The 26305-nt window shown below is 36.8% G+C and overlaps 2 protein-coding genes across 4 annotated transcripts in view; one reads left to right on the top strand and one right to left on the bottom strand.

The window, feature by feature from the left end:
* The window catches only part of LOC128257425 (uncharacterized), a 28942-nt gene extending 5644 nt beyond the window's left edge, over positions 1–23298 (top strand). The window contains exons 1-4 of one of the 3 annotated variants that reach the window (XM_052988436.1): positions 2156–2680; positions 22097–22366; positions 22470–22872; positions 22937–23298. In XM_052988436.1, the coding sequence (XP_052844396.1) occupies positions 2663–2680; positions 22097–22366; positions 22470–22872; positions 22937–22965 (720 nt within the window). In that variant the 5' untranslated portion in view covers positions 2156–2662 and the 3' untranslated portion in view covers positions 22966–23298. Of the gene's footprint in view, positions 1–2155; positions 2681–20317; positions 20913–22096; positions 22367–22469; positions 22873–22936 lie in introns of those variants that run through there. The other 2 variants (XM_052988437.1, XM_052988438.1) reach the window with 2 other exon arrangements.
* LOC128257424 (nuclear migration protein nudC) lies at positions 12566–24596 on the bottom strand. Its single transcript, XM_052988435.1, has 5 exons — positions 24373–24596; positions 24008–24291; positions 23637–23826; positions 12902–13299; positions 12566–12736 (listed from the first exon to the last, which is right to left on the bottom strand). The coding sequence occupies exons 1-5, from the start codon at positions 24445–24447 to the stop codon at positions 12685–12687; spliced, it is 999 nt and encodes a 332-aa protein (XP_052844395.1). The 5' UTR covers positions 24448–24596; the 3' UTR covers positions 12566–12684.
* Between the last annotated feature and the right edge of the window lie 1709 nt (positions 24597–26305).

Below are 26305 nucleotides of genomic sequence, written 5' to 3'. Positions count from 1 at the left end.
CTGAATGCTAACCGAACCGTTTAAGCCGGCCAGAGAGCTGGCTTAATAGCAAACTACAGGTATCTGGATATGCAGGTGTTTTTTTTTTTATTGTTTTGAATTGTGGGATCAAGCTGCTGGGCTGGAAAATTTGCCCCGTCATTGCCAAACAAAACAAAACTGACCATCGCCAACGGGGCAACACAATAAAAATCAGTTAAATAAAATATGCAGGCGGAGTTCCCAAAATTTATCAGATTTGAAGCGTAAATGTGACACTTTATTACCAAGCTGATGAAATGTGAATTAATACTCAGTTGTGCTGACGAAACGCAGATTTATTTTGTTTTCCTAAACATTTAAGTATTGTATATATATTTTTAATATAGCGGTGCTGATTAATAGCCATTGTTAATATAAAAACTAAATTTACCACGCCCATTTAATATGTCATAATTTTTACAAAGCTCTTAATTGTAATTGTTATATCTAAATCTTTGAACATTTCTATATTTATATTTACAACCGTTGATCACTTAACGACCAAACATAAATCTTTTTATGGGACTATGGTATCCTCCTTATCTGGCACGTTTTTTTCACACGTTCCGCTTAAAACTACATATTTATTTCAAAGAATGTTTTAATAATGTTTTTTTTATTGATTTTTAAATGCTTTTTTAATTGTGCAATTTGGTTAGTCATTATTTTTTAAAGATATTTATTTTTAATACATGTATAGCTAATTGCTGTGTTTTTTTTTTAAAGTGTTTTGTTTTGTGGTTATTATTTTTTTGCATTTTACGCATTCATGGTAAAACACATGTTACATCTAAAAAAATATTTATTGTAATAGTACAATCATTTTGAAACTATTTTATACCGTCTACCACTTATTTAAAACGAAACAAGTGTACAAAAAAAATAATTTTTGAAATATTCCACATATGTATAAATGCCATAAGGCAATTCAATCTTTGTTTTCGGCTTAACAAATATGACCTTCATTATTAGGTTTTTTTTTCAATTTGTTCACCCAAAAAGCCCATCGAATTCAAGTTCATGGCCCAAAAATCACCTGCTTACCCCCTTCTCTTTTTCTCTCTCCATCCATCACCATCTCTCTTTCTTTCTCCACGTGACTCACCTGGCTAAAACCGACGAGGCAACAACAGTAACGAGTTTTCCTAACCAACTTCGTTGGTCGTTGACTTCGGCGGCGAATATGTGTCAAGGTCGTTGCCGGCACTGCTCTCTCCATCTCCCTCTTTTTTTTTTGTCTATCTCTTGTGTACGTGCTGGCAAGACTTCGAAAAAAGTTTACACAATTTCACAATTCGCCGCAAATAACAATCTTGCAAAGGGGAATTTACCTCCTCCGCGCGGAAGATGATCAATTAAAATTGCATTACATAACACAGATTAATTCAAATAAAAAAGAAAAGATGGGTTATAAAAAGCGAATAAACCACGTTGAATGAAACGGAAGCCCGAGTGACCTTGATTTTATATCTTGTTCTTCGATGAAGCAAAACTCAAATGCAGATACACTAAAAAATTAGTTTTTATTTAAATATTTTAGTTAATTTTTCTTAATAAAAAATACATTATGTTTTAAAATATGTAAATAATGTTATAAGACATATGATCGTTTATTATTACCATAGGAAATATTACTTTTTAACTGAAGGTTTTTAAAAAAGTAACGATTAATACTCTAACATTTAGTCTTACAAACTTTACAATTGTTATAGATTTACTGTTACTAAAAATGTAAAGCGTGAAGTGTAAAATGTTATCTGATTCAGGTATTTAAAGATACTTTACTCAGTTATATTATTTATTTTTGTTATAAAAAATATCATATTATTATAATTTTTCGCGGTGTACTGGTAGTTTCTCTGTCAGCCTTAGACCACTTCTGACCCCCCTTCCACGCCCACTTCCCGGGAAGCTTCTTCGGCACAGCTTCTTCGGTTACTTGAGCAGAAGCCAACTTTTGGCATTAACCACAAAAGTTCAGATCGGCCGAGCAGCCAACAAATTATAGCCCCCAGCTTGAGTGTGTGTGTGTGGTGTGTGTCGCTATGCTTTTTGTGTCGGTGTGTGCAGGCCCCCAAAGCAAACAATGTTTAATGTAGTTTTTTTCTTAATACTTGAAGCGTCGGGCGGCCGACGTCGCAGTTAGTCTCAGCACAGCCGCAACGGAGTGTGCACGCGCCTTCAGAGCTAGAGTTAAAGTTAAAGTTAAAGCTATAGAAAACTGAGCTACATTTACCAACAACCGCCAAAAGCTTCGAACATCGAACAAGTTTTCCAGTGAATGCGAAAATTAATCTTTTCTAAATTCGATTCAAAGTTGTGGCGGCGAACGGAAAAAACGACAATCACACAAACAAGTTGAAAAATTGTCAATTCAAAATTGTTACGTTTGCGTTGTTCTGCGTTGAAAGTGATCGATAACGAAATCGAACGATACCGAGTTTAGAAATATCGAGTATCGAAATTATCAAACTGAATTTAAACTAATCGAAAAAAACCCAAAGTGACACTGATAACCTTCAAATTAAAAATAAACTCAAAGTAGCCCAATCGAAGCCACCAGATATACGAAAAAAAAACCCAAAATAAAACCAATTGAATTTTGATCATATCTCCCTCACTTTCGTTCACCTGGTCAAAAATGGATGCGCCCAAGCAGGTAAATGACAAACTTATCCCACCAAAAAAATGTTTATACGCTTGTTGTTATTTTCGTTTGTTGTTGCAACTTTAACATGTTAACTAGGCTAAGAGACGGCAACAACAAAATGTGCGTGACAAGTTGGCGGCCTGTCTTTTGTGCCGCCAAAAAGTGCCACGCCCCTTGGCCCATTAATGCAAGGCGGCTCACCGCAATGGCTCAAAAACGTGTTTACAATTTGTTTTTCGCTGTATTTGTCTCCTTATTTATTTCAGTTTGTTTTTATGTTTCTCCCGTTGTCTGTCCGACTTTGCCAATTGCAATTTTTCCCAACCGCATCATTCATCATAATTTCGCGACATACTGTATATTATATTTTCTTTAAGTAGTGCATTGGTCAACAGGCAAATTGCATTTTTTGCTGATTTTTTGGTATTTACTTTTGCTTTGGCTTAAAATAAATGTATATCTCTATATGCGAATTAATGCCAAATTGCTGAATAAAGATTAATGTTAATAGAGCGTACAATTTTTGGTGGTATTAAAAATAATGCAAAATGTTGTATACAAACTTAGATTATGACTGGTTTATTTGGATGAAATAAAATTACAACAAAGTACGTAGTTTGAAAGTATAACTTTAATAAAAATTATATTATTTGAAAGGCAAATTTTTAGTAACCAAAGTTATTTGTTTTAAGCATTGTTGAAATAACTTTAAATTTAAAGGAAAGCTAATTTTTTATTTTATTTTGCTTGCTATGATTTTAAAAAACTTAATACCTTAAATATATTAGGAATATTTACTTCCAATTTCTATCGTAGACCCAAAAAAAAATTCATTCAAATTGTAAGAACATTTTTTAACAATAATTCGATAAAATTAAATTAAATATTTAAAGACAAAATTTTCTTCTAAATTAAACATACCAAACTGTTATCAAGAAAGAGATCTAATAAATATTTATAATTTAATTCTAAAATTAAACAAATCATGTTGGTTATAAAATGTGAATAAGAAATACTTTTAAGCAGAACCAAATGTTTCGATTCGTCTATTCTTTTTCCAATCTCTTTGTAAAGTTCACTCGAAGTTCTATTCACTTAGCACCCCATCAAATTAAATTAAAAACCCAACCTCAGCCACTCCATTCTGTTACTTAGAAATGAGTTCTTGTAATCGCTTTAAAGTTAACATTTTTAAATTCTGCCCTGCTAAATTTTATTGCACTTTGTTCAGCTGAAAACGTGCCTAAGAGCTTAGACACAAAGATACAAAACCAAACAGGCACACAAGAAACTGCAAATTGCATTCGGTTATTAAAATTGTTAAAGAGAAGCAATTTTTCGGCGGCTTTCAATGAAAACTTTAATTGCACTCAATTTGGCTTCGCTGGTGTTTGTGTTTGATAACCTTGTGCAGAATTCTCTAACAAAAAAACGCACAGAAAAGCCAAAGTAAATGTTAACTGTTGGGCAATTTCTGCTCAGCCATGCAATTTTGTTTAATTTCTGAGTTAATACCAAAATTCTATTTAAAGCCAAAGCGGAGGTAGCTCGATAGCGCGACGGAAGCTATATACAATTTACGGCCAAATTTCATGGGACACGTGTCACCAGAGTTGAGCGAACACTCGACTCAATCAAGTCGATCGCATTCCCAGACAGTTCTCCCTTCACTTTGTCGAATTTGCCACTTCAGATTTGACAATATCATATATACACGACAAAAAGAGCAGCAGCTCCCACGTAAAAATAAAGCCAAAAGAATGGGGAAGCAACCAAGCATCCAATTTGGTAGCACATAAAGCACACAAAAAATCTTTATAATTTATTATTGTGTAAGAGATACACAAATAAACATTTTGGAGAGTCTCCTTTTTTGTACGGGGACTGATCTTTAATTCGGATAATAACTGAAACCAAAGCGGATTTGGAATTTGGCATCCAAAACCGATTCTGTTCTGGCATTTTCACTTTCGAAAAATTACTAGGCAGCTGCCAGCTGGAGTTAATTTCATATTAGGGGTGGCTTAATAAAAAACATAGATCAAAGTGGAAGGAAGTTGTTAAATATATGTTGGAATTTAATCTGATCTGAGAACATGAGAAATGACAAAAACCTAAGCTTGAGCTTGGGAAGTGGTAAGGCCAACTATGCTCTTAATTTTAGTGTTCATTGACTTTATGACATAAGAATGCAAACTTTTAAAATATTTAAAATTCTTTATGGCAGTCGTAAAGTGATTTAAAATTGATAATGATATTAAATGATGATATGTTTTACTACTTCAATTTAATTTTAATGAATTGCATACGGCGCTGAATAAGCGCACATAAATAAAAAAAATTATTCAAGAAATCATAATAATTATATATACCTACCTACAATTAAAATGTATTAGATAACATAAATCTTTATTTATTGCATATCGTTTTATTAATACTTAAATTTAATGTGAAAATAAAGTATATTTTTGTGCTTTTCTATTTTAACTTAATGAGTATTTTATTTTTCATAACGATTTAAATCATTTTTAAATACTTACCAACAAAATACCGAACCCATGAGTTGTTTATCTTTAATTTTGTGTCGAAACATTTTGAAATGCAAATTTTTGAATCAGCCTTCAACATTTCTAATCAGCTTCCTTTCAGAAGGCCTCTAGTGTCAACTGCCACACGCGAAATCCGTTAATTGCCCACCTTCATTATTTCATGCAAATCTCTGGCACAAGGTGTCCGCTTAAAGAATGAAATCCGGCCAAGAATGTGCTCCCAGTAGATTGGGAGACTGATGGAGTGACGGGGGATTAGGCCATAGCCATAGATATGTGCATATTTATGGGGGAACGATAAAAAATGCTTCCACGTGCCATCGATGAGTCGCTTTCAGAGCTCCTTCATTAATGCGCGAAATGTGTTAACTAATTAATAATAGAAATTAAAATTTTTGCTTTTAAGGAAAGGCAAAAACAAATCCGACCAAATTGATATTAATTAGAAGTTCATTGTGTTCGGAGGGGGTCTCGATTTCGGTTTGTGCTTTTCTCTTAAAGCCACCCCAGTCATTTTGGCACCGAACATGACTCAAAATTTGTCGGCGAGTTCCCCTTTGATCAGATCGCAGCGATCCCCGAGATCAGCAAAAAGGTTTGCGCTTTAACCATCGACGATCGTGAGATGATTCGACCTGACCCCAGGCCTGGGATCAAATCCGGCCCGAATTATTAGCACTAGAATTTCCAATGAGTGCTCCCCATCGCCTGCTCATCGCACCTCGTCGCTTGTGCAACCCCACACCCGCACCTCGCAATCCTCCCCTCCCCCTTCCCCTCCAGAAATCCGGCAAAGTTCAGAGCATGCAATTCTCAGACTTGACTTCTTGCCACTAAAACAAAAATAGTTTTCGTAAGCCGTTTTGGCCATGTGAATGCCGCCGGCGAACAACAGACAATTTAGTGAGGTGTAACGACGGCGGCTACACTGCGACAAAAATTGATTAGGTTTTTAGGTTAACACTTTAAGGGCTTTATGTTTTCCATTATTTAGCTTGACGATTTAAGGGTTTAATAATTTTTAAAATAAAATGCATTCTTTTGATTCTTGTTTTCTGCATATACATTTTTGTTCTTAGTAACAATTAATTAATTAATTAATTATTATATTAAAAAAGCCACTTAAAAGTAATAGATATCTTAATATTAGGTTAAATTACAAAACAAATATAAATATCAACAAAAAGAAAGATGAAGATACTGTAATAGCTACCAATTTAGAGAACTTTAGTTTATGAAGAGTTATTACTATGTAAACTAGTTTTAGAAAATTAAAAAAAAATTATCTTATTATAAGATTTTCTTCAGTGCAAAAACCGCAAAAAAGCGAAGATTCGATGTTTTTTTGTTTTAGTTGGCCCGTACTTGAGGTTGAGTTATTACACGAGTTTGTGTCTCCATCTCACCTGCTTCCTCCCGCCGCTACCTTGCCACCCCCCACCCACTACACTTCTTTGGGTGTAGTTGTTGCTGCTGTCTCTTTATGTGTGTCGCCGCCGTCACACTCACATGTGTGTGTACCTCCCTCGCTCATTTGTTTGCTTTTCTGTTATGAAACGAAATTGTGTCAAGGTCAAATTTGCATGAACACGCTAAGCAGCAATGGGCGCTCTCAGGGGGAGGTGGATGTGAAGGGGCGGGGCCGACGATCAGCTGTTCTGCGAGAGAGCTTTGCAAATAGTGGCTATTTGGCTTACTTTGCGGGTTCCAGGTAATTGAAAACTAGTGATGGGAAGTATTTGCATTAATTTTAAGCATAAGTTCAAATTATGATTTAAAAAGAATAACTACTGGTTAAAATGTAATTTCAAATAAATTACAATATATTTGTAAGAACTATTTTTTACCTTTGGAATATTATAAGAAAATGTTACTGTGAATTCAACCGATACATTTGCTTAACACTAAAGTTTTCTATCTAAACTTCTAATTAATTTTAAATTAATTAATTACCAATATAAAGGAATATAGTTTTGAATACAATTTTGACTAGGTAATTATAAAATGTTTTACACATCACTATCACCAATCTTAGTTGAAGCTGTCAAAGTAAATAGAAAAGTACGGTGAAAACAAAATAAATATTTAACACGCCCTGGAATTTAAACAGTGAGGCTGTCTGGGGTTAAGTATTCCACTTGCTTACACCCCCCTTATGTTTGGACTCTGATCGCCTGCCTCTCGGGGCACTTCCCATGTCAACTTTAATGACAGTTTTTTGTTGATTTTTTCTCAGCCTTTATTTAAGTTTTGTTTTATATTTAACTTACGAGATTTGTGAATAATTATGCAAGTGCACAGCCCCTCCTTTTCGCCCTTTTCGGTAGTACGTTAATTGAAGGGGACAGGAAGCTTATCCATTAATTAGCTAATAAAACTCAAATCATCATAAAATGCCAACGATTTGATGTAAGACAGAAATTAACAAGTTTTAAAACGAACCAAAACGTGTTGAGAAAATTGAAATAAATTGAAACGAACGGAAATCACAGTAATTAAGGTAAGGGTGAAGTAATGCCTATGATTAACAAATTAAGTATGATTATCTTTTACCACAATTTTCGAAGTTAAATTCAGCACTACAAGAATCGACACTTAAATAAAACAAGTAAACCCATTATGCAAAAACAATAAATGAATTCAGACTAAGATTCTTTTAATTGCATTTCAGTGAGCTGGCAAATCCCAAAAGAGCTCTGTTCATAAGAAATTATGCAATTAAGACTCAAGCAGCCCACAATACTCAGTTAGAAATAACTTATGCAATTTGTAAGCTCGACTATGTTGGACAAGAACTTCCTCGATTCAAAGTTTAATTGAGTGAAATCATTCTCTAATTGTCCGTTTTGCTGCATATCTATGCATTAAAACCATTCACGATTGTAATCCCCTCAATCAGATGCATCATCATCATTCTGATTGCTCTTCTGCCTTTCACACAACATTCTCGGGTGATGAACACAGCATAAAGAACAGCAATTCATAAAATGTCTAACAAATGATATTGTTGTGTTATTAATAACTTTGATTATATGGCCATATACCCAGCCTCCTTCTCTCCCTTTTAAATGAATAATTATCGACCACCCACGATGTCCACTGGACAAACATTGCTTTTCGGCTTGTTTATCATTTAGTACAAAATCAACTAGTAGGAAGTCGAGCTAAACTGAGTCATGGGAATATTCTGAATGAATATTTGGGAAGATGGGAATGTGTCATTTATCCAAAAGAGGACGCGTAAAATTAATTATATGTATTTTGGTCAAGCTAATAGCCATAGAATACTTTCCCATATGAGCAGCTTATATTATTCACTTTAAAAACAAACCATTTTTTCCACTTAATACCCACTGCAAAAACCGTCAATAAATTTGTCGTCGCCCGCACTCTAAATACCATTAAATTAGTCATAATTTAGACAAAAGATAAAGCCGAAAACAAAGCATTAAAATCGAAAAAAAAAAAACAAAATAATTCGCCAAAAATGGCCAATTAAAAGATCACTATCAAAGCGGTGAACGGTGGAACAGCTGCCGTATACCGCTAGCTAACCAAATAATTTGGGCCAAAACTAAAGCTGTTGGCAACAAGAAATACTGAATCAGCTGAAGAAAATGTTCGAAAAATTCGCGTAAGGGAAACAAAGAACATGAAGAACAATTTTATAAACATTTTTATTAGCGCTTGATAACATACTAAAATTTGTTTTTAATGACCAATTTTTTTGGTATCCCGTTGATATGAACAAACGGATTACTTCCCATGGCTGTAAGAATTAGATGAACAAATTTATGTCATTTTTTATTAGCGCTTGATAACCTACTAAAAATTATTTTTAATAAGCAATTTTTTTGGTATCCCGTTGATATAAATTTACGTTTTATTTCCCATGGCATGCAGCAGTAACTTTAACAAGATACAAGATGGTAAAGCTCGTAATTTACCATCCACCAAAAACCCAGCTAATGCTAATAGCAACGATAAATCGCACAGCACCCCGATATGCAAATGCAGCAAACAAATTGTTCGATAGCCAAAGCTAATTGGAAATTCCTGTAGGCAATGGCAGCCAAAAAGTGAAGGCAACTTCAGTGGCTAAAAAAAAATAAATAAAAAAAGCAGAACAACTGCAGCATGAATCAGGTCCGGGAACGCAGCCGGATATATTTATCCATATATTGACATGCAAAGCTTAGAACCCTTGAACGATCGGCTGACGAAAGGGGCAACGTAATGGCCATAAGCCAAACACATTAATCTCCGCCTGCGACGGCGACTGTCTGCACATCTCAAGACCCGGGCAAGACATTGCCATGCCCACCGCCAACAGCCAACTGCCGACCGGTGGTTCAGCTGTCGACACTCCACGGTTCATTGGAGTCGGGTGACAAGCCCACCAACGTCACCAGTGATGTGGAGCCTACTCAGAGTAGAGCTCAAGTCTGGTTCGGGCTCCCAGCCAAGCGCACCCAGTAGCTCTGCGCAACGGCGAGGAATTCACTTCTCCGATCTGAAAAACCTTAACCCTCTCAGGGAAATGTATGCAAAGTAAATGTACTAAAATTTTTAAAATAAAAGTAATGCTTAAGTTATTGATGAATGATTCAGTCAGGGAAATCCGTTTGTTGATTACTAATTTATGCTTTACTGAACAAAATGATGATATAATTAAACGCACAATTTCTGCTATTTCACATTCTTTATGGCATTTATACAAATTACAAAATAAACGTAAAAACCATTGATTTTATAAATAAGTAATAAATAATTTTTATATTTTTTCTATCTCTTCTGAAAAGTTAGATTATTTATTTACAACAAAATCATGAAAATGTTATATAGTATAATCTGAGTAATACTAATTTTTGTGAACGAAAAAAATTGTTGCTGATTTGAAATCAAAATCAATTTAATTGTCAATATTAATGACTAAAATGTCTTAGTCTCTGCTAGCTTGCTTAAAATTGTTGTTAAATTTTTCAAGCAAAGGGTTAATATATTGGGCGGGTCTTTTATTTGAGTTTTCGGTTACTTACAGTTATTGCTGCTTCGACTGCAGTTTAAGCTTGACCTTCAAAGTGGGCACAGTTAATGCCCACAATGGCGTTTTCTTTTGCCTAGCAACGAAAAACTTTCCAGCGGGTCAGAGATTTCGGAGCGAGTTCGTTGCCTAAGTCTTTTGTCTGAGCTAGAGTCTAGACGAATTTATGAGGCGTGACCGGCATGACGCTGCCTTTACAATAGAGCCATCAGCCCTGATCCCGCACCCTTTCTCCCCCAAAATCCAACTGCTATAGTTAATGGGCGAAACCCGAGCCGAAATGGCTAAAAATAACAAATGTGCCGCAATTACCAGCATAAAAAATAAGTTTGGGAACAAAAAATAGACTGGCCCACGCGACCGTCAAGCAGTTGAGAACGAACGCCCCAAAGGAATAATTTGTGGCATAAGTAAGCGTACGTGTGCGCTGCTGCTGGCTTGCGTTTCAGATGTGGGAAACACTCAAAATTACCAAAAATTTGCGGCTGTCGAAACAATAATAATAAAAACTCAACAGAACAGCAGAAACAGCAGTAGAACCAGGCACCCGGATTCATTATTTATGGCTCCCCCCCATTGTTGTTGATTTGCTTTTTTTCATACATTTAATATTTATTGATTTCTCAGCAGGACAGAGCGCTGGCCAGACAAGACGCATTCATCACGTGCGTCATTTAACAGTTCAATTGATTTGAATAAAAATGCTATTTATAGAGCCTGACTGCGGCCTGGAATATTATTATAATGGGTCGCCCAGGGCGGTCAAACTAAATTTCCCACTAATCGCGCGGGCAGTGACTCACATTCTGGATGCAGAAAAGTTGGCAAATTATCTAACCACATTTAGTGGTGGGCTTTCTCTTTCCCCTTGGATATTTATCAACCGGTTGTCTTCTAATTGGCAGGCAGAAATCGAAGCGGATATATAAACCGAAAGCATTTTGTACTTTCCAATTTATAACAAACAAAATTCCACATTTTAAGTTCGAACCAAAAATCCGGTTCTGCTTGGGGTTCTGTTTGTTTGTATATTTGTTTGTTCTTGTTGACCGTTTTCGCCCTCTCGCCAAACAATTTGTTACAATTTATTTTTGGCCATTAGCGGACATTCGACCCCCACAATGAGAATTTTATATTGTTTGCACTGACAGTAATTTATGATATTAATTGGTAATTAATTAAGTAAGGCATACTGCATGATCGCATGACACAGTGCCACCCACACAAAAGATGATTAGTTGGGATTACTATCCCAAAGCCATCTCCTTTGGCCTCCACCCCATTGCGATGGGGAAACCATTAATTAATTAGGCCCTGATGGCATTGTTCGATTGCTTCTTTTTCTACGGTTTGTTAAACACGGTTCGAAATAAGTTTATCTAATTAATGAGCTACAAGAATTAACAACTAAACGGGGCGTATCAAATGTCGCTACTTGTCCCTAGGTTTTATGAACTAGAGATGGTCAACTGACTACTTTAACAATTAAATTTGTTTACTTTTGTTATCTGTTGATGTCAAATTGTGCATTACAATGAAAAAAAGCATTTGAGAGTTTAATAAATTCCTTGAAATACATTTTTTAGCCTTTAAAATACTTCTTAGATCTTATAAAGGTAAACTAATTACTTAGTTTTCAGTTTTATTAAGTTATATATTTAATAAATAAACCTACTGCGTGTCACGCTTTCATCTCGAATATAAAAACCACGGCGCGTGGCAAATAAAATACGCAAAACAGAAACTTTAAAGGCAAAACAACCAATTAGTTGCCAAATTAGTCGTAGCCATTAAAAAATTGCTTAGCACTTTACAAATTATACAAAGCCAAAGCTTGCTAAATCAACATATTAACTATTTATTAGGACAGACACAATAAATTTATGATCGGCTTAGTAAACAAGTTCAAAATTTATCAGATCATTGACCCAGAGAACTACTGAGAAATACTGATCTGGATTTGGGTGTGGGCCCAGATGAAGCCGAGTGCTCAGCACCCAGAACCGTTAAAGATAAGTAAAGGAATTCCTTCAATCCAGTTCCACGATCATGTTCAGATCCAATAAATAAATTCAATTTAAATTCAGTTTAAAAGGTAGCTATAAAATACGAGAAATTACCCCGAACATTTGCAGAAGATGAAGCTGGTTTTATCCAGCCTTTGCCTCCATTTCATCCTCCTGGTATGATGATCGATTTTTTGTTTTTGCTGTTTGGCTTTCACTAACCAATCGGTATTAACATATTGAAATTAAGGTGGGGGGTTTTTTTTTTTGTTTTAAATGTTTTAAGTTAAACAAATTGTTTTATTTCGTTTGCATTAGTTTATTGTGTGTTTGGAAAAATGAAGAAGAATTCACATTTCAAATGTGAAACAGTGAGAAAGCGAAAGTTATACTGGTTAAGCTGAGAATGTTGAACTAGTTGAATTTGCACTTGGAGAAGTCCATCTCAGGATGCTGCTGCTGGAATCTGTAAAGAGAGAACAAATTCTTTAAAGTCTGTTCACAAGAAATACATGACTTTCAGATGTACAACTACAATCTACATTTACAGATGAAAATCCTTAAAGTTCCAGTAATAGTACACCATTTTATGGGGGTTACAGAAATTTGTTTGCAGTTATCCTATACTTACTTTTCAAGTATGTCCTGCTTTTTGCGATCATCACTGGTGGGCAGACCCATCTCCTTCTGCCTTTGATCGAACATCATCTTCTCCACCATGCTGCGCGTCTGTCCATCCAGATCCGAAAGCTTCGATGACTCTGGGTTGATCTTGCGCGTGGATATCTCCGGATCGCTTGTGACCAGGCGACTCCACCAGCTCATCTTGTTGATCTTGTCCAGTGTGATCATCACGGTTTTGCTGTCTTGCAAGACCCACACGGACTCCTCCTGCTTCACCTCGGCGCACAGCTCGCCATCGATGATGGGCTCTTGACCTTTGATGCCCACCTTCAGCGTCTTCTTTCCAATGCTGACCACCAGATCACGGGCTCGCAGAGCGAATGACACGTTGAAGGGAATCTTGAGCTGCAAAAACAAAAAGGTTTACGTTTTTGTGATGAGAGAGTTTAATTTTCACAGTTCCAGTTATATTTTATTTGTATCACTATTACAGATAAATTTGGGGGCAATAAAAATTAATTTTGATGATTCTCCCTATTAAAAATCAAGTATACTTTGCAACTTCTAAAAGTGTCTAAAATATAAATTTATTTTAAATACTAATAACGCAGCTATTTAAAAAAGTCTCTTTCAATATTTTTCTATGTGTAATGCAAAAGCCAGTCCGTTAATGACTATCAAACTAGAGTAGAGTGGATTGAATTGGATTATTCAGGGGTTCTTCATGTAATCAAGCTTTGAGTGGCAGGTTTAGTGATTAATGATCGGATGTCTGTGTACATCTACGGAGATTCTTTAGCCAGACTTTGCTTTGGTCATTGCACAACCTTGGCGAGCTAATAACGATCTCTATAAATAACCAACTGCAGGGGCACGTCTCTGCATCCAACCATCCAACGATCATATCACAGCTGCCCGATCTGCCCTTCACCAGATCAACGGATCGAGTCTTCCTTTGTCCAAGGACGCAATGTAGAACGGGAATTTAGTTCAGCTGCCAGTTCAAGGACGTACAGCGGTTCTTCAGGTCCGGTTAAGGGAGTCAACATCGATTCTTCAGAGCTCTCAAGAATGTCGCTCAACAGGTTGCAACAGATACACAGAGAAAATTCACTGAGATATTTTACAGATCGACTCGATTTTTGCATTTATATTGAAAATGATATTTAAAGAGTAATATTATTGGAAGTAAGATCGCAAATTTCATTTTATAGTTTTGTTTAAATTAATCTAAAGATAAAGATTAATAATAAATAAATAATTAATTAATAAAGATCATTTTTCTAAGCATTTTTGTCGCAATTAATAGCAATATTTGCTTTATTATTTATTTTGCTTTATTATTTAAGAAGTAACAAATTATTAGGAACACAAATCTCAATGTCACGTAGATTATAAAATATTAATTCCTTGAGCTAAAATGATCACAACTTTATTGCTGTGTAAAGAAGTGAAGCAACCTGCAGATTGGATTTATGTGCCTGCTTGGCCAAGTTCACAGCAATTACACTGGCGTCTAGAATTATGTGCCACGGCTGGCCATTAATTATAAATCGCACGGATACATGCATACATTAACACCTTTCCCATTAGCTCGCAGCATAATTAAAGCCAGAGTTAATAGACAACTGGCTGTGCAATCAATTAGCGAATCGCATGTGGCAGAAACAATGAGGGGTAAGGTAAGCCTTTAATTTAAATCTCACGACGCCGCATCGAACCAAGGACGCTTTCGTTCGGCTCATGATAGTTTATGGACTATCTAGTGGGGGGTATTCGTGTGGGCAGTCAGCCAAGGTAGTAGCACTTTGAGTTCTTCTCCTCGGAGCACGCGGCTCGTGCCAACAGAAGCTCGCAGATCACAGCTCACAGATCCCAGCTCACAGATCACAGACCACAGACCACAACTCACAGCTCATGTGGGTGGCATCTTCATCACCAAACGACCGTTAAAAAAATGTGTCAAAAGCTGAAACTGAAGCGGATGTCAATTGGAAACATTGAATCGTACGCGGATGTAAGGCAGCAACAAAAATAGCCTCGGATAGTCAGAATAAGAAAAAATATCTGGAGACGTGGGCAAAACGTAGAGTTAAAGACTTGGCAACAGAAAAAGTCAATTGGAAACGATCGCAATGCAGTGCTAAAATTCTTGCAATGGTCTTAGTACTCCGCAAGAAAGATATACACTTTTTTCACAGTTTATAGTTGACCTTAAGGTAAAACAATTTGAAAGGGATTGACACTAAAAAATTTTCTTTTATTTTTATTTGTTTTTTTTTGTAGAAAATGTAACTCGTACATTTAAAGGAGTAGTTTGTCAACTTATTTAATTGTTTAAAATTCAAGGCGTATGGTGGTAAAATAGTGGTAATTAAATTGCAATACATTTCAAATTTGTTTTTTATTAAGAACTATAACAGCTAACATTCATTAGGGGATTTATTTATTTACTTTTATTTGTTTGGAAGTATAACTAGAATTCCACATTAAACTTCATTAAGAAATCAAAGATGAAAGGCAAATTTATCAAGGGACTAACAATCTAATAAATGCCTAAATGTGAATGTCCGACTTTGTGTTTGGGGATTGTATAAATTTAATTAAGTAAATGTAGGCTTTCTCAAGGGACTCGCAGACTTGAAAACAAAACTCATTCTGCATCGCTGAAGGTTATGCAAATAGCTACCCAAAGAACTCTATGCTCGAAACTAGGAAATTTACACAAATCAAAAGTTGGCAGACTCGCAGACACCTACGGCCATTAAATCACCTCAACAGGTGGGACACTCATGCAAATGATGAGGCTAGAGGAAAAACAATAGAATCGCAGCAAAATTTGAGGTATGAAAATGAAGCTGTGCCACCAAAAAGGTAAACACAAAGCTGAAGAGTCACCGCCAGTCAAAGTCAGAGTTCGCTTTTGAGTTCAGACGAGCATAAAAGGTGTCGTGCATGAATTAATGAATAATAACAAATATTGATGACTGCGACGACGGCTGAAATAAAGTGGAAAAAAATAAGAAAAAAGCACGAGACTTGGCACACTTATCCAGGTGAGAGCGGAATCGCAGACGAATCGTCTGACAGTGGGCGATTTTATGCAAATCGGCCAATGTTAATGGTATTGCTGGTCGGCTGCACGTTAAATCGCCAACCAGTTAATCGATCATTCAAATCCGCAGAGTTTTAAACCAAATCGCCCCGCTTCTCTCTCTGTAAAGTGAAAGACATCTTTGTCTGCTGCCGTTTTAAAGTGTTATTTGTTGCTATTTCATCTGATGCCGCAGCTGATTAATTCTATAAAACTTGAACAGCATTTCATTTTCTTTAAATATCTAGCAGCAAATAATTTATGCTAAAAGATGCGATCCGGTGCCAGGCACCACCAAAAAAATTAAATAGGAAAAAAAAGAACGGTCGCAACAACAAAAGTAGCGTAGAAACAACAGACCATCCATTTAAACAAAATAAAAATCGAAAAAAAAACTAGCTTCGTTGATGGAGTCGAGTGTTTAGAAGTGTGTATCTGCGAAGTGTTTTGTATTCGATAATGTTATCACACAAAACAGCTGAGTCGCCCAAGGAACTTTGGTGGGGGTACAGTGACTAGTCGGAAACTCAAATTTAGATAGATATGTATATCTTTGAAGATTTGTTTTAAATATCAAAATAAAAAATTCAAACTTCCAAAGAAATGTTGTGTAGGTATTACATAGTTAGAGAAAATCAATAATTAAATCTATATATTTAAATATTAAACATTTTTATTATTATTAAATATCAAACAAATGCTATTTTAGAAAGTAAATTAAATATAAACATATTTAATTCAATAAAGTTTATCTTTACGAGGGCCTACTGTCAGCTCATTAAAAGCGGCTTAAACTTGACTTATTTGTGGTCAAAAGTGGAGTGGACACCTAAAAAACTCAAAACAGAGGGAGATGGAATCAAAATCGAGCGTGGCAAATTCTTTTTTATTCCTTTCCATTTAGAATTGTTTTGCGTTTAAACCTGAAACTAGTTCCTATTGGGAACGGGGCTCCACTCCACTCTGCTGCGATCCAATCCCCCATGCCTCTAAAAACGCGGCGTACAATGAGCTCTCGAGTGGGTACAATAGAATCCGTATTGACATTTGCATGGTAAATCAGATTCGAGAGATCGATCTGGTAGCCATTTGTTTGCCCCATAAGCGGATTACAAAACAAATGATACTGAAAACTTTATCCGGTTAGCCTAGTCAATTTCGGGGGATATCCCATATAATGAACTCTATTCGACTTAAATTCTGGTGAGAAACGAGATCTTTTCTGATATGACTAGACTTTAATTTTGATGAAAAACGAGATCTTTTTGATGTGACTAGAACTGAAACTGTCATTTTGAATGGATTTTCCATAAATTAATACACAACAGAATGTAAAGAAGTTTCTAGAACAGGTGAAAAATGTAGATGAGACTTAAATAGGTATTTGATAGGTTTGAAAATGTAAGCCAGTTTTTAAAACCTCTCTAATTTAAATAGTTTAAATTATCTGTTCTTAACATTGTATAAGTTGATAAATGTTTCGAAAAACTGAAAGGCTTTTAACAAATTTATCGATTTGTAAAATATTTGCATATTTTATTTGCATATCAGATAATTTATTTTGATACCATGTTAATAAATTAACTAAATCGAAGTAAAATTAGCCAAACTTCGGGGAAAACTAATCGTAGATCTGGGATACTTTGAAATATCGAATAAATCAAGAGAATAGTTATTTCTGGATCTTCTTGACCTGATCTTTAAAACAAATTCTCTACCAGGAAACTGAAAACGGATCTTAAAAGCGGTTAATTTACTCAAAGGCTTTGTCAGGTTAAATTCTTTGTTGTGTGATTTATAGGAGAAACCCATTAAGAGGCTTTATAAGCTGAACAGGTGTGAAACGGACAAATAAAATATCGGCTTCACTTATATAACCTACAATTAGAAGCAGGCGAAATTGGCAATATAAAATTAATTGTATATTGAACCGATACGTAATACTCTTATGTGATGAGGTAACAACGAGAAATTTATTTAGTATTTCCGCTTGCTTAGCGGTTGAGTGAGTCACGCGTTCAAGAATTTCGCATGGAATTCTGCATTGACTTAAGATTCTGAATATAAAATACACCCCTCGAAGGCAGAATACCAAAAACGTTTTCTATACGAAAATTATGCTTTAATAGCGGCAATCAGTGAAATAGTGTCCGCAGGCCCCACACAAATAAGCGTGGCAGACGTCAACGGATCTATCCAGATAGCTCCAAGGGATTTCCCCGTTTACAACGACAAAATTATTAATTCTCACAAAATATTTGTTTTTTTTTTTTTCAATCCCAATTGTTGTCACCCAAAATGGAACAGAAATCGCTGGGCACGTAAGATCCGTCCGTTTGTCATCGGCGTCACTGGGAACTATTTTGCATTTTTAATTGTATGCATGAAAAAAAGATAGCCGTTTGTTTGTCTTCGGTTTTATTTGGCATCTTTGGGTTTCGCTGTGTGGTGCGGTGAATGTTGTTGATTCTATTGGGGGAATGTCTCGGAATGGCTCGACCGGCGATCTATAGCAAGTGTTTGGCTCCCATTCGCCGTCATCCCATCGCTTCAAGTGGCGACGTCCCTCAATCTTCGCCTTTTAAGTGATCTCCAAAACGCCGCCTGATTCTCTTTCGATTTATATTTTTGTTGCTAATGCGATTCGCGTTCGCCGGAGTCCATTGCCACTGCTCTGGTAACTGGCAGTGTCAGGTAATCTTTGTCAACTCTCCGCTGATTAAATCGGCCAGACTCGGCCAGCACTTCACCCATACAAGCGAAAAGGCGGCGAGAATACCCCAAAAAACATTGTTGGATCTGGCGGCAGGCCACTCACTTGTCTCACTTAAAAGGTGATAACAAGATGCTCGACAGCAAACGAAGCAACAAAAGTTATGGGCGCAAAAAATTAGAAACATTTGTTGCCTTTTGCTACCGAGAATGACAGATGGACCTCTCCGATTTAACCCAATGCAAACCAATTTGTAATAGAAATGTTGGGAATCTTTGGCCATTATTTGTTTACTTAACCAATTCCCACAGGGCGTTATAAGTCTAATGGTATATTAATATGACTATGAATATGATAATACGACAACTATCCGAAGCCAAAAACAATAGTTGGGGATTTTTGGCAATTTGTTTAACGAACTCCGCCAAGAGAAACGCAAACATTTTGGGCATATTTAAAACCATAATTTATTAATGGAAACCTTAGCTATGTTTTCTGTTGACTCATCGGTATTTTCATTGAGTCAATAGGCAAAAATGGATTTCCGAATATTCTGAATCCAAATCGACAATAAAATTTAAATTTAAAATTGATGTAAAAGAAAACTTGATTAGAACTAGCAGAAAATTTGTACATCCCCACTTAAGTTTCAAATTTCACATTAATTAATCGATTAATTTGTATGAATCTTTGGTCGCGTAGATATAAAGCTTTTGTTAGGATCTTTGACGTTAAATGCTTTCTTAGAATTCCAAATTAGCCAAAAATAGACTTGCTTATATTTAAATAATGGTCATATTATTTATAAGACCATAAACAGTTGATTTAATAATGAAAAACGTATTAATCAAACATTAATGAAACCTGGGAACGATGGTACAACAAATGGGCGGGGCTATCTGTAAAGTGGTCAAGGTTTGCCCTTAATTAAGATAACATTAAAATAGAATTAGGTTTTTCCCGCAATCAAACTTCAATTTCTGGGCCGCCGAAACGGATCTAGAAAACGCCCACACGCCAAAAACGATTAAGGGCCCTTCACTGAAGAGCTGGAGAATCAGAAATACCCAGCAAAAAAAAAAAACAAATTGCAGCTTAATGAGCAGAAGGGCGAGAAGCTAAGAAAAGAATACTCAAAAGAAAGTAGGCAAATCACTTGATGAGCTGATCAAGCCAAGGCAAGCAGTCCACACATCAAAGCCGGCAACAAACCCATCAAACATCGTCGAAACCAAAGTATAGAGAGAAAAAGTTGCCAATCGTCACGAGCTGTATAAAGATGTCTACAGTAAGCGCTCTCTAAAAGCGAATTGTTTTAAAGATAAGAAAATTTCCTTTAAAATATACACAATGAAAAGCTAAATAGAAACTATGTTTTTAATGATTTTCACATTTTGTTATATAAAAGTCAATGAATTTTTTACTTTATTATTTAAGAACTGAATAATATAAGTTTTAAGACATCAGAAAATCAAATACATCTTAAAATAATATTTACTAAAAAATAAAAACTATAAGTCAATGACAATGGTTTTGTTATTTATTTAAAGTCTTCATAAGATTTAACGATTAAACTCTTCTTCAGACTTAATGATCAAATTACTCAAAAGTGTAATTCGTTTTTGAGCGACTACTGTGGCAGCAAGCGAGAACCGTCGAAATGTTATGACATGCAAAATCCGGCAAGAAAGCCAGCAACAACAAACACTTACACTCGAAAAGGTTTGCGCATCGCGCTGTCGACGCCGACAGCGACGTCGCGTCTCTGCCTAGGCGGGCAGATCTCAGGTGAGCCGAGATCTTACCTGTGAGCCCGACTTAGCTGCTAAGCTCGCTTCAGTTCGATTCTTGAGGCCGTTTAGATCGGTTCTGTTTGGCGACACGCGCACTAAAAAGTTCTTCGCTGTGAGAAGAAGTCGTGAGGAGAAGAAGGAAGGAGTAGACCGCCACTTAAACAATCGCCAAGAGAATCGAATCGGTTTCCATAAACAGCAGCCTGCCTGATCAGCTGAGTGTTTCGCGAGCCGCATTTAAATAAATTATACACATCATAAAACCCTAATTAAAGAGACTGACAACCGGAGCGAGACTCTGCTTAAAAATACTCCAGATTGTGATACTAATTAACTTAAATTGTGTGTGTGATAAATTACTGTAATAATCAAACAAATCCCGAGAACAAAACAAACAGAAAATTACAAATTAACAAAAGTAAGTAAAGTAACAGCGCCAGGCGACACATAAAGTAAACCAAAAATAACGCAATGTTCAGAAAAAAAACAAATCGAAAACTGGCCAATCAAGTTGAATCAATAATAAGTGATAAGACTTCCGCATGCCTAAATAATATTTACAATAAATAAAACCCAAGAAGCAGCACGAACAAATTTATTAACTTCTGTGCTGTGTAAAACAAACGCACAAAACACATAAAACTCACAAAAAGGAACAGCAAGGCAAACAAAAGACTTAAGGCACAAACTCGAATTGCAACTTTTGTGATATAGCTAAATTTAATAGAATTCTTATGATTATTGGGAGGACAATTGATTGCCTCAATTACGTCAAAGCCAAACAATCGCCGGATCCATTTAAAGAGAAAGGCCCGAAATATAAAAGCTTGCCAAAAAAAAAAAAAACTGTCGACTAGCCGAATTAATAATAAATACAAATCAGGCTTTTAGCCAACCAAGACCAGAGACCATAAATATCAAACAAGTTGCCAACAAATGCAAAACAAAGACAAGCCGAAAGACAACTCGAAAGTTCAGGTTTTGTATATTGGATTTGGATTTCTTCTGACGCTAGCACTAACGAGTGCCAGGAATAGGGGAACAGAGAACAGGGGCTAGGGAAGACATAAATGTGTAGCACAGATATTTTGGAGCAGAGCGGATGTACCAAATCGTGACACGATCACCAGCTTGGTTGCTAAGACATACACTTTTTCGTATTGGGTATATCAACAGGAAACGGAGAATGTTCCTGACCTCACCAATTAAATAAAAACCACACTTTATACAAAACCTAAACTTAAAATGGCTATATAATTTCTATGGTTATTTTATGAATTAACTATACAATTACAAATTTTCCAGTAAATTATGTGCTCTACAACAATTTAAAACTAGAAGATTAAACATTTAATAATAATCTGTAACTTTCTTCCAAAAAAATTGTACACGCCCAAATTTTAAATCCAGATATAAGCTCTAATCACCTTAACCCAGTTTATTAATTATTCACCTAAAAGTAGCTTAGGAAATTGGCTAACTTTCTTTGTATATAAACCAAATATTCTGATAAAATCCATGAATCTCTTTGAGATAATTGATATATTATCTAATTTACTAGCCAAAATGGATTCTAACCAACTGCCTTTCTTTCCCTTACAGATGCAGGACTATTGGCACATTCCCCGCGCCTCGCTGGCCTCTTCCTCGAGCTCGGCCATCAGTTCGGCGAGCTCCTGCAAGTCCTCGAACAAATCGCACTCGAATCCGCCCACCCTGAACCAGCGTAGTTTGCCCAGCAACAGTAGCACTACTAACAACAATAATACAAGTGCCGCAGTGACGGCCGCGGCAGCGGCAGCAGTACTGGCGGCCGCCAAGCGGGGATCGAGAAGTTCGCAGGGCTCCAGCGACAGCAACAACAGCACACGGGTGAGTAAGACGAGCCCACGCAGGCTCCGGTTCTGGCGAGCCAAACCATTCCGAGACTGCGTGACTCAACAAACATTCTCTTCTTTCCATGCCAATTAAACAGAGCGCTGCTTCCGGCTCACTGCTGTTGACGGCAGCGAATCTGGAACGCTTTGCGGAGATCCACAAGAAGCAGGAGCGGCACAACAAAATGCTGATGCCCAGCAATCCATCGTCGTCCAACTACAATGCCAACCTAACGCTCGCCAGCGGTAAGGATGCGGTGATTGCCATCGAGGGCCAGCCGGAAGATGTGGATCCCAATTTGCAGTACGTGAAAACCAAAGACCTGGACACCGTATCCATCGCCAGCTCCATGCACTTCACGATGGTCAATGGGGAGGGTGGTCCGCCCAAGAAACCGAAGCGCGGTCTCTGCGATCGGGGACGCCAGGTCACCGTGTTGATTGTGAGCATGAGCACCATCTTTATGCTGCTCATTATGGGAATGGTCTATGCGCTGGAGAGTAAGTTATTCGAACTATCCCTCATTCCGTTCAAATTGTAATTAATATTTCTTTCAATTTCTAGTGCGCGCCCGTGACATGCCCAAGAGCTAGGACTCAATCTTTCTGCCTAGCCAATTAGTTTATTATTTATTGTATTGTCTTTGTCCCCCATTATTATTATTATTGTTATCGTGTCGTCTTGGCGCTAGTTGTGTAAGCTATTTATTAAACGATTGTTTGGATGGAGAGTCGAGTCAGTCGAAGCTGGGAAATTTCATTAGTATTAAGCGCGCTATGCTACGGAGACAGAGAAACATACAAGGAACTAGATCTGGAGCGGATCGGATAATCGCCGCCTGGCATCAGATAATGCTGTACTTTCTGGTTAGCAATTAAGTTATTTATCCCTGTGATATGTTTAATAAATTGAATTTTATAATTGTACACGAAGGGTTGCTGACTCACACCTGCCGGTAGGTCAATGACTTGAGCTTGGAGGTTTTTATTGATGATTGCGGCCTAGCAACCAGCGGTGATACTTTAATACCAGAAAAAACTTTGTGTTTACAGACATATTTAAGAAAGGGATTTTAAAGAACAGACTGTATATATTCATAGGTGGATATATGGATAGAACGCAAATTTGTGCCATAAATATTAAAATATTCTATTATTTTCCTGAGGAAAGCTAAAGCTGAGCTGGCAACACTGCTTTTCACTATATAACCATGACAACACCTTACTGGGTCAGCATGGAAAACAAAGGGGATGACCGGACTTACCTCCACCTCCTGCAGTGTTTGTGTCCAGGTATATTTTTCCAAGGTGCAACCATTTCCTGAATTCGGTAGCAGCTTGCCCAGCTCGCCTTTTTCGGTCTCATCGTCAACATTTTCGATGGGCTTGGATATGTCATCGCGATTCGAGGCAGCCGGCTCTCCACCAGCGCCAGCCAGTAGCTTCTGTCGTTTTCTATAGAAGATTAGGTTAATATTAATGGTTGAAAAAAGGGAAAAGGCTTAATTGATTTACTAAAAACAAGTACGGATTTGAAAAAAAAAATATATGCAGGAATACCCCGATTTTGTTGCAACAATTCTAGTCTGAGTCACGCTGATCTTTAAGTAAATGATCTTAATATGAGCCCACATACTTGTTCTCCTCCTCCTTGATGATGGCCGCTGCCTCCTCGTCGGTGATATCACATATTTTGTTGTCGTCGATCTCCTTTTGGCGTGCCTCTCTTTCGGCCCGCTCCTTTTCGTCCTTTTGACGCTGGGCGGCCTCGCGACTCTTGAGCTTTTCGCTGTGGGCGCTTATGGCCAACTTGGACTCCTTGTTGAACACATCCAGCAGGAGTTTCTCCCATTCCGCCTGTTTGGCGCCGGTGAAGAAATCGGTTTTGCGGCGCAGAAAACTGGCCAAAGTGCCCAGGAACTGCAATATAATACAATAAAAAGAACATCATGATTAAACAAAACAGAAACAAAGAAGTGGCGCTCATTGTTATTGTTTTACCTCTGGCACGCCTCCGCGGTGCTTTTCAGCCACAGCCAGCAGGATATTGTCGAACTTTCCTTCCTCGGCAGACATTGTTGAGAGTATTTGTACTGGTGGCAAATAAAATTTGTTTTTCGTTTGTTTTCTGGACGCTTCGATTGGATTTTTTATCTGAAGTTTTTCTGTTGACCCGGCACATGTACAAACAGTGTTACCAGCTGTCACGTAGAAGGTGAGAAACATCGATGTTTTCAAAATATTGGTCTTATCGATGTTTGTAGCAATTCCAAAAATACCGTATCCGTGGAGAATATATACCAAACCACCAGATGATATGTATATAGCTGCCGGCTTTTGACAGTGAGCAGAACATATAATGGTGTTTAACGGTCAACTTATAAAAAACTTGAAACACTTTTGAAAACATAGTTTTAATAATCAAAAGTATGAACAAAAAACCTATTTTGTTACAAAAAATAAGCACATAACACGGTTCTTCTCTGTTCACCTTCTTTTTTATTAAAGCATTTGTTATTCGGTACTTGCCGACTTTAAATTTAATATCTTTTAATATTTTCTGGTGATTATTTTTATTATATAATTATTGTATTTTTTGTACACATTTTTTTGGCTCAGTGGGAATAGTATATAAGCCTATGGCAGTGAGCTGCCCAGCATGTAACGGTATTTAACGGTCAAATATTTAAATAAAAATTAGCTAGCTTTAAATAAAAGAAAAACCAGAAAATGTACCTTAAAAAATTTATTTTAATCGGGAATAAAATAAAAAACAAAAACAAACAATAAAATAAAAATCAGAAAAATAACAACACTCCGTTTAAGCTCTCACAATTTTCTGCTCTTGCTGGCTCTCCATTTCTTGCCTTGCTCACTTTGGGGGATAGTTGCGATTTTCGTCCTATTCTCTCATTCTCATTCGGTCTTTTCTTTTCAACGCACGTATTCTGAACACGCGGAAGAACCAGAAATATTGTAAAGCCAAACCAAATCGAAGTGGAAGTGCTATAAGCAAGTGGAAAAGTGAAAAACTCCAGAGTTGTTGGATTTGTGGAAAGCGTAAAATTCGGAAATTTGTGCCAAGTAAAGCGGTTTATCAGCCTATTTAAAAGTAAATGCCTAAAATATGTGTGGAATTTATATTGTGACTTGGAAAAATGCGATATGCAAATTACTTAACTCACACTTACATTCGTATCGAAACCTAGCGTGCTTGATATTTACAAAAAATGGGGAACAGGAAAACACGTAGCACGGAAAAAAGATAAGGGTTCCGGGCTCCCTTTTCCACTCTCTCTCCCCAGTCCCCGTAGGAGTTCCTCTGGAAAATCAATAAATTTTACATGGCGCACACACACTCCCATTTAAAAGCGGGAGTAAGAGAAGAAGAATCAGAGCCAGAGAGCAGGAAGAAGTAGAAGTAGAAGTAGAAGCTCCCACGCCAGAACATACAGTAAGGGACATGAAATTAGCTGCAGTTTGGGTGTGTGATTTATGGACACTTAAAAACATTGATCCGTGACAAGGAAGTGTTTTCTTGTTAGCTACTTGCTAATATTTAATTTAACAGACTTTGTGTCAATGCTAAATAAAGTTTTAAAGTTTGTGAAAAAGCAGTAGGTTTAAGGAACCTACTTAAGTGCATTAGGCTGTAGTTGCTCTTTCTTGCCGCCCTGCCGCAAGCTTCTCGTTCGTGTTCTTGTTTTTGGACTGTGTATTTCTCGTCTCGATGGTGTCCCATCCCGTCATCTTCCTCTTCTAGCTCCTGCTCTGCTCGTTGACTATTTTATGGGATGTACTTCGTTCGTGAATCTTGTTTCGCTATTTTCCGCTCCATCCCCTTCCACCACCCCCTTTCGCTCCACGGCAGACATGTGCGATGCAGACAGCTGCTCTTTTCTCCCGCTCGCTCCGCTTCAAGGTCAGAGTAAGG

The sequence above is a fragment of the Drosophila gunungcola genome (genome assembly GCF_025200985.1).
Source record: "Drosophila gunungcola strain Sukarami chromosome 3L unlocalized genomic scaffold, Dgunungcola_SK_2 000002F, whole genome shotgun sequence".
Classification (NCBI taxonomy): domain Eukaryota; kingdom Metazoa; phylum Arthropoda; class Insecta; order Diptera; family Drosophilidae; genus Drosophila; species Drosophila gunungcola.
This window is presented reverse-complemented; position numbering and strand designations above follow the sequence as displayed.

Excerpts from the sequence above, each read along its gene's own strand:
- LOC128257424 (XM_052988435.1), bottom strand. The coding sequence starts at position 24,447 with ATGTCTGCCGAGGAAGGAAAGTTCGACAATATCCTGCTGGCTGTGGCT. Across the intron at positions 24,292-24,372 it reads ACCGCGGAGGCGTGCCAGAG|TTCCTGGGCACTTTGGCCAG; the intron begins GTAAAACAATAA and ends ATTATATTGCAG. Across the intron at positions 23,827-24,007 it reads ATCAAGGAGGAGGAGAACAA|AAAACGACAGAAGCTACTGG; the intron begins GTATGTGGGCTC and ends AATCTTCTATAG.